General features: G+C 36.5%; 1 protein-coding gene across 1 annotated transcript in view; it reads right to left on the bottom strand.

Annotated features, from left to right (window-relative positions):
* The window catches only part of LOC106077654 (uncharacterized), a 35953-nt gene extending 21290 nt beyond the window's left edge, over nt 1–14663 (bottom strand). Inside the window, exons 1-8 of the mRNA XM_056017768.1 lie at nt 14609–14663; nt 12243–12454; nt 9693–9882; nt 8789–8997; nt 7896–8085; nt 5102–5319; nt 1809–1998; nt 398–615 (exon numbers count right to left, since the gene is read on the bottom strand). Of these exons, the coding sequence (XP_055873743.1) occupies nt 398–615; nt 1809–1998; nt 5102–5319; nt 7896–8085; nt 8789–8997; nt 9693–9882; nt 12243–12454; nt 14609–14654 (1473 nt within the window). The 5' untranslated portion in view covers nt 14655–14663. The remainder of the gene's footprint in view (nt 1–397; nt 616–1808; nt 1999–5101; nt 5320–7895; nt 8086–8788; nt 8998–9692; nt 9883–12242; nt 12455–14608) is intronic.
* Between the last annotated feature and the right edge of the window lie 281 nt (nt 14664–14944).

The raw sequence follows: 14944 nt of genomic DNA, 5'->3' as shown, positions 1-14944 counted from the left end.
GCCCACTGGGAGCCCTGTTTGCTCTTACTCTTAGCATTTCCGCTTCCCCGGGCGGACGTTTCCAGGGAGGCGCCACGCTGTGGAGACGAGAGCACTTCACAGTCTTCTTCGACCTTCCTTCCAACGTTCTTTTCAGCCTCTTTTTTTAATGACCCACTAATTTATTACCTTCAATGTGTAAGTAGACCCTTAACTGGATCAGGCTTACACGCCGAGATGTTCAGTCAAGCGTACGCTTATTTATGATACTAATCAGGTTTGTTATATATTTTTATATATTTTGATTAGTGACTCGGACACTGACATAAGGTGCCAGATGAGAGGTTAAGGTTTCTGTCACTTGAAATCCCACGTTTCCTGTAAAAGTGAAAATACATTATAAGAGTCGGATTTTTACCGTGACATATTTCGTCGACTCGTCGTGACCGAAGGGAGAGAACACGGCTATTTCTAAGAAGTAGTCCTGCCCTACAGGCTTCCACTCAGCGGACAAGGCGTTGACGTAGGCAAAGTCCGGATAGTCTTCTGGTTGAAACTTTTGAATGTCGCAGACGATGACGAGCATATCGTTCTCCCCGACGCTATTCTTGTTGACGATTTGATTTTCAAGTGTATCTGTGGTATAAATAGAAATCGATGTTTTCCTAAATTGTCTGGCATTATACTATATCTGCTGTGGATATAAAAATCAACATGAGATGTAACAGTTAATAGCATCACTTGGATACAAAATGTTTGCGACAGGAAGTAATGTAGTAAAGTTCCCCTTTCAAACCTCGTGGTCTATAGGGTTAATGATGCAAAGGTCATTTGTTTCTGTGGCCTACGGTTAACGAGGGTGTTATGTGGCCAGCACAACGACCTTCGCTTTTACTAATATCAAGGAGCTGGGTAGACTCAGGGGCGCTCAATCATCCCGAAATAAAAAAAATCCCAGTCTTCACCAGGATTGGACCCCGGAATCCCCGGTTCGGAAGCCAAGTGCTTTACCACTCAGCCACCACGCCTCCTTGCGATAGGAAAGTGAATTAAAAAACAAAAGAGTCACGGACCTCCTTCCCGATCACATCGCCAAGGAGAGACGTAAGAGATTGATTGTTCTATATGTCTCTATGAAAGACTACAATCTAGTATACGTTTCAGTTTCATGTAAGGTTTAAGCTATAAAAGGGGTGTTATACTTAATGTTCCTGCAGTTCATAAATTATCGTTTGCCGCCCTCGATTTGATTAAAACTACTAAATGTTGACCAAACACGCTAAACAGATTCCCACTGTATATATAAATAGAAATTAAGCAACACCACGTGACTCCTATGTGATCCTGTGTACCAGCGTGTATAATATTGGGTCTATTAATACAGGTTCTTATTGTAGCCAGGGATACTTCATTTAGGTGAAGGACTAACAGAATATACCACTTAAATAAATAAACACTAATTCCTAATTTAATTATTTCAATTGTTAACTGGAAAGGATTGATCACCATTTATTCAAACAAAATAGATCTTAATTTCAATAATAGCTTTTACAAAAGTATTTAATATGAAGTCTGACACTTATTGGCCAATGGAGCACGTATCTTAGATTATCTCCCCTATTTATAGGTTACCATTCTCAATAAAAAAAAACAATCTTCCAGGATTTCGAAATAGTAAACCAATTATCTTATATGTATAACCTTCTCTGTTTGTATTAAAAAAAATGTTTGGCTGCAACTGTATAAATGAATATCCTGTTTACACATATCTTGGTACTTGGGCGGAAATAGAGCGTGACAGACCTGCTATTTCTTCCATTTCAGCTTACCGTTAGACCTCAAGTAGACAGAGTCTGAGTAGTGCAGTGCAGCTTCGGCGTCAGTATAAGAGCATCTGTATAGACCCACGTCTGCGGAACTCCCATCTACCACATCTATTACTATCTTAATGGTATCTCCGTTGTATTCTGTTTCAGAGCCAGAGAAAGTTACATCCCACTGACGTCCAGCTGGTTCGTTCTACGATATAGACCCAAAAAAAATTTTTTATAAAGTTATTTCGTGTAATTGTATCAATAGTTTTTATCAGCCATGTAATTTGGCTTCATACTACGGTCTGCATACTAAAATAAATCTGTGTGAATAGAAATACTTTTATCAATTGTTTTTGATTAGCTTTTAGCTTTCTGAATACGCTATGATCATATCACTTGTCTGGACCAGCTGGGAAGGGGGTGGGGAGAAAGAACGATGTATCTCGGTGATCATTGGTTAACTTTTCCCCCTCTAACTGACGATACCAACGTTGATTTGACCCAATAAAAATTAAATAAAATTTGGATTTATAAACTTAAATAAGTGTTATATAAACAGAGCATGCATTCTCCTGTATTTATATTCCTGAAATGTTCGCAGCATGGTTCAAATGCGTGTTGAGGGGTGGGGGGGGGGGAGATAGAAAAGGGATTAAAGAATGGAGTAATGTCAATGAATTTAGTATTGATATATTATTAATTGTTAATCAAGATCTACTCTATATAGGAGACTGTTGATGTATGATTCTTAGTCTCATCTGCTCGTAACAATACCTAATGTAACATTTCCTGGTTACATACAAAAAAGTTCAATCGTAACAGTGTAGTGAAACACAAATGAGCAAAATGAATAATGCCATCGGAAAGATGTTAAATGTATTTATACAGAATATGTGAACGACTTGATCTCGATTTCTTGGGCTAAAGCCTTCCAAGGCTTCTCAAGTCAACACGGTAACCACTCTGCCAGCGAAGATCATATAAACACGGAAGAACGTATAGTTATCTATTGCTTCTATTTCTTGTTTGTTCTTGATAGTGGGGTTTATGATGTGTTTGTGTTTTAACCTTATGAACAAGATTCGGAAAGGTATTTGCTAATCCATATTGTAATCCATATTGTAATCCATATTGTAATCCATATTGTAATCCATATTGTTATATATAAACAAGAAAAACATTGCAATATGTCATCCGAAACAAAAAGAACTACGCCTATTATAAGCTATCTTTCGACTCAGGACCGGACACAACAGAATGAGACAACATATGTTCCGGAATCTCAAAATCGGAACGAAATCTGCTCTTGTTGAATGTCACCAGAGAAAGCTGACCATGTCCTTTAAAAGTGCATTCTTTATCAAGACGATGGCCACAAAACGCCCCAATAGAAAGAAACCTATTTGGAGAGCTCCTTTATTTAGAAGCCACTATGCAGTTCATAATGTGTATTAGTGATCTAATATATGTCTAATGATCTAAAGGATCCTACATTTCATATCGTATATTGGTCTAGTCATCTGAATGCCCCAACAGTTCATCTCGTATATTGGTCTAGTCATCTGAACGCTTCAACAGTTCATCTCGTTTATTGGTCTAGTCATCTGAACGCTCCAACACTTCATCACATTTATTGGTCTAGTCATCTGAACGCTCCATCAGTTCATCTCATTTATTGGTCTAGTCATCTGAACGCTTCAATAGTTCATCTCATATATTGGTCTAGTCATCTGAACGCTTCAATAGTTCATCTCATTTATTGGTCTAGTCATCTGAACGCTTCAATAGTTCATCTCATATATTGGTCTAGTCATCTGAACGCTTCAATAGTTCATCTCATTTATTGATCTAGTCATCTGAACGCTTCAACAGTTCATCTCATTTATTGGTCTAGTCATCTGAACGCTTCAATAGTTCATCGCATATATTGGTCTAGTCATCTGAACGCTTCAGTAGTTATATCTCGTATATTGGTCTAGTCATCTGAACGCTTCAATAGTTCATCTCATTTATTGGTCTAGTCATCTGAACGCTCCAACAGTTCATCTCATTTATTGATCTATTCATCGGAACGCTTCAATAGTTCATCTCATTTATTGGTCTAGTCATCTGAACGCTTCAATAGTTCATCTCATTTATTGGTCTAGTCATCTGAACGCTTCAATAGTTCATCTCATTTATTGGTCTAGTCATCTGAACGCTTCAACAGTTCATCTCATTCATTGATCTAGTCATCTGAACGCTTCAACAGTTCATCTCATTTATTGGTCTAGTCATCTGAACGCTTCAACAGTTTATCTCATTCATTGATCTAGTCATCTGAACGCTTCAATAGTTCATCTCATTTATTGGTCTAGTCATCTGAACGCTCCAACAGTTCATCTCATTTATTGGTCTAGTCATCTGAACGCTCCAACAGTTCATCTCATTTATTGGTCTAGTCATCTGAACGCTCCAACAGTTCATCTCATATATTGTTCTAGTCATCTGAACGCCCCAATAGTTCATCTCATTTATTGGTCTAGCCAACTGAACGCCCTAAAAGTTCATTTGTAATGTATGTCTAATAACCCTCCCACAACCGACGACCCTAAAAATAGAAAAAAAAATACTCAATTGCATTTCTATTTAAGAACAGAACTTTTTAAATAAATCGGTTAATCCCGTTTTCATATACATTTATATTGGATATAAATATGTCATTGAACGGGTAAACCCATTTTTATTCTCTACTTTTATTTTTGTAGCAAAAGAAAAAAAAAATGAATTTTAACATAGATCTAAATGAAATTCAGTAGATCAGTAATACCCAAACTAAGTCTCCCAGGCCGAGTCATAACCTGTAGGTAACTTATAAAATTACAATTATAGGGCTTGAGATCTAAACTTAGAAGACGATGCGCAAAATGTTCATTATCATAAATTGTTTATACTCTTGAATGTACAATATCTAAATGCGTAAATACTCGAAGACTTATAGTCTATTCAAGAGAAATATTTTCCAGTTCTCAGTGAGGCTTACGAGCTGGTAACTTTTTTCCATTTTGTCAAATTTGTAGAAAATCCGTTAGAGCCGTTTTCGAGATCAGTGTCCATGTTCTTAACTCTTTTTCTCCGTAATTATTTACCATATTCTGGTGGAACCAACTATTGTAGCGTCAGTTAGGAGAGAAAGAGTTAATTCCCTGATATTATAAGTTGAATAGAGGTCTTGTAAAAAGGAATATACAGATCGTATGATGGTTACTGAATTTGCTTTAGTAAATTTATTTATATCAAAATTTCACTATTTAAATAAACAATCTTACTTTCATTCTTTTATTTTCCTCCGCAGCAGCAGAGGGTGTGAATCTGGCCATAAATAAATAGTTATCCTCCCCTGTCAGCTTTCTCTCTGCTGCCATTGTGATGATAGAATTATTGTCTGGAGAGTCGGTTTCCCTGAATTTTTTAATGTCACAAGTGACAGTGAACGTTTCATTCTGACCAACACTTTCTTTATTTACTATCTTACTTTCTTGTGTAGCTAGAGAGAAATAAAAAATAAAAATTACAACTTGAAAAGAAATATTTTATTCATCCTATTGGGAACCTTTTCCTAAACAATCTATAAAGTATAAACCTTTAATGTCTTATAGTATTCACAGCGTCTGCCACTGTCACACCAGTAACTTATTTAGCGTCACGTGCATTTGCACAGTCACAAAAGTACAACCAGGGCAGGCCCTAGGTCATTTGGAGGCCCTGCGCAAAGGGAATTAGGTGGTCCAAAAAAAAAAAGAAAATATAAATACCTAAAACAAATTGTAAATGAAGGTGAATGGTGTAATGTTGAAGAATGCGAATGTCGTGTAATACTGGGTTCTTGTCTCCTGAAGCACTCCTGATACGTGACAAGACAAATACTATAAACTGACCTAAGTCCGTTTCAGCAGACAAACATAAAGTTTATTATACTATAATGATAATAATACTGCACTCCTTGTTAGTGCTACAAGTCAAGAAATAATAAACAATCCTATCCGCATAACAGCGGCATCAAATGTATCCAATATATGTTAGAGTCTCTAGATTACAAATCACGTCCGCATCCCAGCGGGTAACAAGTAAGAACAATTACTACTAGGTACACTGGAGCTTCAATTATAGATATCCATTGAAATACGAATAATACTTTAATATTCAATAAGCACATAATGAAATCAGCTCTCAAATATAATTAATCCACAATCACCAGTCCATCGACTTTCATGATATATACATATATAAACACCAGTCCAGGAAGCAACGTCCAACCTTCCTGGACCGGGAGCAAGACCTCACTGACTTGACTTGACTTGACTTAACTCAACTTTATTCATTCTACTTCCTGTTTTCTACATCAGAAATTCGCCGTGTCTTTTAAACTCTTAACATGACGTGAACATTAAATCATGCGATGTCAACTAAGACTGTGACACAAATTACCATTGAATTTAAACAGCCCTGCATCTATATCTAAATCAACAAATAAAATGTACATAGCGCAATTCCCGTAACACCTTCCGTATGAGGTCATCAATCATTGTAGTGAGATAGAGCAGGGGTTGGTACATGAGTCATAGAGCTCTGCTATGTTTGACAAGTTTCACATAGTTTTTTTTAGAAACTTTTTTTTTAGCGCCGTTTGAACCCCAACCAACCAGAGCCCCTAGTCGGCTGCCTAGTTTGCCTATGCCCAAAGCCCGCCCTTACACAAGGCATTTGAGAGCAAACGTTTTGGAGGAATGCAGATTTGTTTTTTTTTTTAAAATAAGACACATTGTATGTGTTTTTTCAATACTTATATCCACTCACTCTGTCTGTCCGTCTGTCTCCCTGGTACAAATTTTGTACGTTATTTGTCCCATTTGCCGTTCTCGGATCAAGTTGAAAATTTAAACAATTATTCAATTTTCTTAACAAACCATAAAATTAATTAAAAAAAAAACAACAAGGTTACAAAAACAGTTTGTGTGGAAACAATAACTCTAAATCGGCCCCTTAGTGGTGCACCCAAGAAAGAAAAAAGGCAGGTTTCAAAATTTTCAGAAAGAATATCTGATTGAAATTCTATCAAAGGCAAATGACAGAGAAAAAAGGAGAAAGAGGGTTGACAGATGTTTTGTGGTGAAAGTGAAAGTAAAGCTAGATGTGAACCTGGCCTAACTGATGTCATATAATGATTATCTAAATGACCTAATGGTTTTGCAAAGGGTCAATCTCTTATTAAAGAATAATAATTCCTAAAAAAGAAATTTAAAAAAAAAATCCTTATTAGCGGCCCTTAAAAGGGGAACAGACGCTATTAGAAGCTATTTGTTTTGTGTGGTCTGTCTGTCCGTCAGTCACGTTTAGATCTCGTAAACTATAAAAGATATTGAAAATCCGACATCATAGTATTTTAGACCATTCAAAGTTCTGATGCAACGGCTACTTTTTTTTTTCTGAAATAAAAAAATCTAATTTTTAAAATCAATTATGCAAGCTGTTGTTTTTTTTTTTTCAAAAAAATACACCATATTTACAACTATTCACATTTACAGAAATGTCGAAATACAGAAGCGTTTTCAATAATTGTAGCACAATGGAAATATAAATTAATTTAAAAATTAACCAATTAGTCAATTAATTGAGTTCTAATTGATCATCTGCTTGGAGAGTCGGAGGTGAACCGATGTGTGGGCGACATTGATCCAACCACAGCTAATGAATTCATCTGATTTCCATGAGATTATCCATAGTCGTTTTTTCTCGACTGAAGGAGGCCATGCATACATACAATTATTTATTTTGTTTGATATTAAATAAGGGAATTAGCTTCTACATTATTTAGTAACATAGTTGTAAGTGCGGAGTTATTTTTCTTAGATATTTTTGTTTTCTTTTTACTTTATTTAAGTTTATTTAACATAATAAGCTCACTACTGATTCTACATAAGCTCTGCGACATATATTTTCAGACCACAAATCATCACAGTCAACATATGCACACAAGCTGAATCTCTGCCTTTCTCCCAATCACCATGTGGTAATTAGTAAAGTTCACTCAATCATGGCGTTTCCTATCACTCGAGGACTTACGTTTCATGAGGACAGTGAACGGATCACTGTTGACTAACCGGTCATCCCCGTTCCCAAGGTAGGTACACCTATAGCGTCCAGCGTCGAATAAGGTCACGTGCTCTAAGTAAATAATAATAGAATAATCCTTATAGTTGTCGGTGTCGCCGCTGACAAAGTGTATCTCCCATGGGCGTCCGTTTGGAATGTTCTGTATTTTAATGTATATAAACATAAAACATATGTTAGTGCCGGTATAGACTAAAAAAAAAGACAACATAGTTTATATTAAGTATAATTGTATCGATTAGTTGGGATCAGTCATGTAATTAAATCTGTACTAAATCTAGACTAGCGATTAAAAAACAGTTATATTAGAAATATTTTAACCAATTGGTTTTGTTCTTGAGTGAAATTTCATGGTCTAAACTTCCTCAGTGTGCTATGATCCTTTCACTTGTCTGAGCCAAACTAATTGATACACTTAATATAAGCTTTTTTTTTTAAAGTATTTGAACAATAATGCAATTATATCGCGATATTGTAACCATTATAATAATAAGACTTGTCTTCGAGTCCGAAGATTAAGGAGGAATGCAGTCTTTCCCGTGGCTACGCAGCCCCAGCTGTGACCTACATATTTTGCCCCATTCAGATCAAGTGTAACCATTGTCCGCCGGTGGTGGATTAACATTTTTTTTTCGTCTTCTGCGTCTGTCCTCGGCAGAAAGATATTTTAAATCGACCATCCTGGACCCTGGGACAATGATTATGCCTGCGTTGGTCGTGTCAAAATATCTAGGTCGGCAGCTGTTGCTGCGTAGCCACATGAAACACTGCACTCCTCTTCGGACTCGAGCTCAAGCCTTATCATTATTAATTTACTTTCATTGAAATTGCGTTGATTGCATTACCGATTCTCTTTTGTCAGGGCCATCCTGAAGTGGTCGATATCGGGCCAGGGCAATGTAATAAGCGTCTCCATCAGTTTTTCTCTCTGCTAACAATTCATTGAAAAAAGTCCCCGTTGGAGGGTTTTTCTTTTCGAATTTTTGCATGTCACATTGCACCGTTAATTCGTCTCCGTGAGCAATAGTTCCCTTGCTCACTATTCTACCCTGATCTGTTAGGGAAAACATTAGATGTATTATTTTATCCATTAAATACATTTTTCAGTTCACTCCGTCTGCCTGGTAAAAGGTTTATAGGCCTACACATTTTTGTCTCCCACACCCAGTTTTGGATCAAATTAAAATTTCGCACAATAATTTCTTTTACCTAAAAAAAAAAATCAATAAAAAATTATTTTATTTTTATTTGGTGTAGAACAAGGGATAGAAATTGTACTTGACAGATGTGGTGGTATGAATTGAATTAGTCCCATTGAGGAGGCTTGAGCTTTTGAATGTTTTATAAGTCGTTCAATTTAAAAAAAAAAATGCGTTTAAAAATCGACCACTGTAACATTAACATATGTTTGCCATCACTGTTTCGTTCAATATATAAAATAATCCGAGCTTCTTAAGAAAGACCTAAACGCAGAGCTACACGCCCAGAATAACACGCATACGAGAACCCACCCAATCGAACTGATCAAAATAAGGTATGACAGGTTCCCCAAACGTCCAACAGACAAAGGCACAGACCAATAAAAAAAAAAAAACAACACACGAGCATTATACCTTCAGGTCTCAAAAAGAAAGGTTTGCTGTATTTAATTTCTATTTAAGATAATCGATGCAGTCACTGCAGTAGCACCTGTACAACGTCCAACAGACAAAGTGACAGACCAATAAAGAAAACACAAGAACATAATACCTTTAGGTCTCAAAAAGAAGGGATCGGTGTACTTTTTTCTGTTTAGGTGGTCGATGTAGAAGCACCTGTACAGACCCGCGTCTCTGTAACTGGCGTCCTTCACGATGATGACTATTGCGATGCTGTCTCTATTGTCGTCAGACTCGCCGCCCAGGAACTTAATATCCCACTGGCGCGAAGGTGGTACATTCTATAAAATAAATACACATATATAAGCATGACTAAAGTTCTATTGTACGTCGCTATTTTCTCAGCCGCGCTCTCTGTGGCAGCGAAAGTTACGTGGGGTAACTCTAGCCCGACTTGCAGAAATAAAAGGGTTTTTATTTCCATGACTTTCTCATCGAGAGAGCCGGCGTGCGTGCGTGGTGTCTCGCATGGTTGGTCTACGTAGAGAATTATATATTTAAAAAGATACTTTGTGACAGTCGAGTTATAACAGACACAGCCTTTGTTCCATACGCTATAGATGCTTCTTCTTCCAATTGCTTTTAGATTATGGAATGGGTTTTCTGAGTCAACCAAGTCATTGGTTAATATGCATGATGAAATTAATCTAGGGCAGGGGTTCTCAACCTGTGGGTCGCGACCCCTTGGGGATCGAATGACGATTTGTCAGGGGTCGCATAAGACCATCGAAAATATGGATTGTATTTTGTGTATTCTTCTATTGCTTGGGGGGGGGGGGGGGGGTCGCCGCTGAGTAGGGGATTTAAAAAGGGGTCGCCAAGTTTAAAGGTTGTGAACCGCTGATCTAGGGGCACGCGTAGGCCGTTATCATCTTCTTTTTGAAGCAACGAATGTGTTTTTATAAGAAAAGATTATAGCAATCACGTTGTCACAGCAGTATAGCTGATTATATAAAAACAAGAAAAATACTTTTAAAATAATTTAAAAAAAAACACACAAAAAAACTAAGCTTATATTAAGCGTACTTGTATTAATTAGTTTGGATCAATTGTGTAATTAAATTTGTATTAGTTCTATGCTAAATAAAAAAAAAGCATTAAAAATATATATATATAAAAATGGAGAAGCAACCTGAATTCAAACTCATGGCTCAAGCCTTCTCAAGCCAACGCGATAACCACTCTACTAGAGAAGATTCTATGAACATGAAAGATTGTATAGTAATCTATTGTTTCTGTTTTATGTTTGTTTTCGCTAAGACTAAAACGACAGCCTAATATTAAGGGAACTAAAACAGCTTATACCACTACTTCTGTTGAGTACTATTTATTTCCCTTGTTTGAAATAACAAAGAAATTAATTTATTACCAATAGTAAATTAACTAATTGTTATTATTTTTTTTGTAAATTGACTTTTGTGTTAGATTGGGTATTGGAGAAATAACGTGTGCATACTTCTGGCTACACAGACAGACACAAACAGACACACAGAAAGAGTGAGCTTTGTAAATTTACAATGGTTTGTATTATTCTAAAAATAAAGTTTTCATCAGAGAATAAGGATATTATCTGTTGATAAGTCTATTTTGTACAATATTTTTTTTTCATGTCTTCTGATGTGTTTACACGGTTTCTCCATTTAATCTAAGTTAATCAAACCCAACCCCAGTCCTAACCTAAGCCCTGAAAAATTTACTAATTTTGAGAATTTATGCAAGTATTTCAACTTCATTAGTATCATGAACATACATCTCGAGACTAGAACTTCTGTCTGTTAAAAGTAACACTTTATCGTACCTTCACTTTCAAAAAAGAGGTAGGTACTACCAAAGACAGCTGTCAAGATGATTCAAAGTTTAAACCTTTCTTGCCTTCATAATAACATTAAATTTTGGAAAATTTCAAGTCCATTGGACTGTTTCTCCATAATATAAAACATTTGTAAGTGCAACTTTTACAATAGAGGGTCAGTACGACTTGGCAACGAGCAATTGGTCTAAACTGCCCACAGGTTGTGACGTTGCAGGTCAGTGTTCAGGCCTTCTATAATAAATAGTATCGGTTCAATCAGGCTGGCGAGAGGGAGCTTTTGTTTGCTTTAGCTGGCCTAGAATTTCAAGAGCTCAACTCTACCGCATAGTTTAACTGTACCGAACATTCCACTTTTGGTAATCATCTCATCACCATCATCATCACTCCTTTGAGTTCCTCATGGAACATAGGGTCTCGACAAAAACATACCACTCTCCACGGTCTCTTGCTAGTTTTTTTTATGGTTTCCCAGCTCTTTCCGGTCATCTCGGCTTCTTCAAGTACACTGCGTCGCCATGTTCTTTTTGGTCTTCCTCTGCGTCTTGTTCCCTGGGGGTTCCACTCTAAGGCCTGCCTAGCTCTGCTGCTGGTATCTTCCCACAGTTTGGTGTTTTCTACTTTGTCATACCAGTGTATTTTTAGGATATTTCTCAGGCATCTGTTGATGAAGGTCTGTACTTTTTTTTGTTGTTGTCGCTTCAGTTGCTCTCCATGTTTCAGAACCATACAGTAGGACAGCCTTCACATTAGAGTTAAAGATTCTCAGTTTAGTCATCCTAGACTCTCAACTAAGACATCGTACAACAGGTAAACATGTTTAACTCTTACCGTAAGTCTCTTGTGGTCATTCACGAGAACGAACGGATTAAACTTGGCCATCAGTGAGAAGTTATCCTCCCCTGCTGACCTTCTCTCTATAGCCAGCGCATTGACATAGGCGTATACGGGATAGTCTTCTGGTTGAAACTTCTGTATGTCGCACCTTACTGTAAAGTTCCCTCTTGGACCGACACTGCTTCTATCGACTATTTGACTTGTAACTGTGGTCACATTGATTAAAGACAGACCAAACAAAAAAAAAAGAAAACCTTAAAAAAAAATATTTTATTTTAAAGACAAAATAAGCGAATTTTTACTTCTAACTTATGAATGTTCTAATTAAATTTAACAAGGTTACAAAAGACAGTTTGTGTGGAAACACAAACTCAAAATCGGCCACCGAAGTAAAATGTTTTACATAATACGGATAATCCCAGTCTTCACCAGGATTCGAAGCCGCGACCCTCGGTTCGAACTAAATAAGTTAATTGTTTTGAAAAGGCTTAATTTCCGCTTAATAAAAAAAATGTTCACGAAAATGATGTTTATAAGACTACTATTCGTCTTACATTAGGTCTAACATATAATGCATACTAATTAGCTTTTTCTTATAAAAAACTGCTTGCATAATTGATTTTAAAAATTAGAATTTTCGTTTTCAGGAAAAAAAAATAGCCGTTGCCTCAGAACTTTGAATGGTCTAAAATATTGTGAAGTCGGATTTTCAATATCTCTTCTAGTTTACGAGATCTAAACGGGACGGACGGACAGACGGACAGACGGACAGACATTTCGCACAAAACTAATAGCGTCTTTTCCCCTTTCGGGGGCCGCTAAAAAAATGGTACATTATAACCCCGACCCTATCCCCACCCATCCTAGTTAAGTATACCTACTAGACTTTATAAGATTCCAATCGATCGCCATTTAGACTTACACTTGGAAGACGATGCAAGCAAAATGTTCCTGGATATTAATTTATTAAACGCTCAGTGAATAATGCCTACATACATACTACTGTTCAGGATAGGTATGTTCTTGTCCTTTAGCCAATTTTTTTCCCAGTGTGGCCAACGAGCTAGTAATTCTTTTCCCAACGTTATACAGCAAGTATTTAATTTCTAGGAAAATCGTTAGAGCCGTTTTCGAGAGTCGCGTCCACACGCCCAGAAGTTTCAACCCAGGCTTTTGGTTGGCCAAAGAAACAGATTACTTTAGCTTCATCTACCCTATATATCGAAAGGTATGAAATGGGAAATAGATACATTTACATTTATTTCCATTTGTAGTACTTTTAGAAAAAATTATAATGGCAAACCAGAGTTTCCCCAGTGTGGCCAACAAGCTGTTAGGCAGATGAAGGCGGAATGGAAGACTCCATAAGAACCTCATATACACTTCATTGAACAGTGACTTTAATTTCTCCTGTTTCGGAAACTTTGGATTCTCACATTGGTTTAATAGTCAAGAGAAGAAAAAAAAGTATCATCTTTATTAGGAAGCGCGTTGGCTGAGTGGCTAAGCGTTTAGCTTCTTTACCGGATACGGTCTTCCCCCAAATAATTAGATATGCTATAAATAGCGTTGTGGCAAAATCAAAATTACATCATTCAGCTGCTTCTTCCTCTTCTAGCCAGTTCGTGCAGCTGAGCTTTACCTAGTTAAAATAACATGCTGATTAAATTTTTTTTACAAAGCTGCCTGTCTGTAAAAAGCTTGAAAATATTATTTTTTTCTAGCATTCCCGAGTTCGGATCTTGGTGAATATTAATATTTTTACTTTCGGGATCTTTAGGGCGCCTCTGAGTCAACCAAGCTTTATTGGGTACCTGACAAGAGTTGGGAAAAAATGTAAAGGCGGTTGGTCGTTGTGCTGGTCACATTGAACCCTCGTTAACCGTAGGCCACAGAAACATATCCCGATTAGTGTTGCACCTTCTTACTCCGTTTCCGGTCAAGTATTTATGTAGTTTACTACTATGCAGAACGCTATCTGAGCTTCGCCATGCTTTTCAAATTGTTACCTAAGTATCCAACAGGTAAAGTAAATAAACGTACGTCGTTAAGATAAAATTACATACATTCGCAATTAAATTAAATAGAGGAATATTGAAATATATATTTCCATAATATAATTACCTAATGTTTCGTGATAATACATAAAAGCTTTGGCGATGTATACTACATATATACATTGGAATTGATATCTTAACATGAGCAATAATTTTACTTTTGAGGGTCGGCGAAACTTGAGGAATCGTAAAAAGGGGGTCGCCGATCTAAAAAGGTTGAGAACTGCTGTGGTATACGGACAATACTTTCAGTTGCAAAAGCGCAGCTTTTGATTGTTTGTTTTTTAAGTGAGGTGCCCTTACCTAAAGTGATCCACAAGTGTAGTTTCAATAGCATGCAGTTCCTCATCTCGTAGAAGCCTCTGTAGAGACAGTTGTTTTTTTTTTATTATTAAGATATTACTGACACACTTAACAACAAAATTTAAAATACATTTTTTTTATATACAAAAGTAGTTTTTTTATATAAGTTATATCAACTCACTTTGTCTGTGTGTGTGTCTGTCTTTCTGTCTGGTAAAAAGCTTGTACACGTTATATCTACAAGACCTAATCGGATCAAGCTGAAATTTTGAACAATTATTTCCTTTACTTGACCACACAAGAATCAATTTTTAAAAATAAACCAATTAAGTTAAT

Source organism: Biomphalaria glabrata, chromosome 18 (assembly GCF_947242115.1).
Source record: "Biomphalaria glabrata chromosome 18, xgBioGlab47.1, whole genome shotgun sequence".
In the NCBI taxonomy this organism is placed as follows: domain Eukaryota; kingdom Metazoa; phylum Mollusca; class Gastropoda; family Planorbidae; genus Biomphalaria; species Biomphalaria glabrata.
Note: the sequence above shows the minus strand (reverse complement) of the source record. Positions and strands in the feature narration are given on the sequence as shown.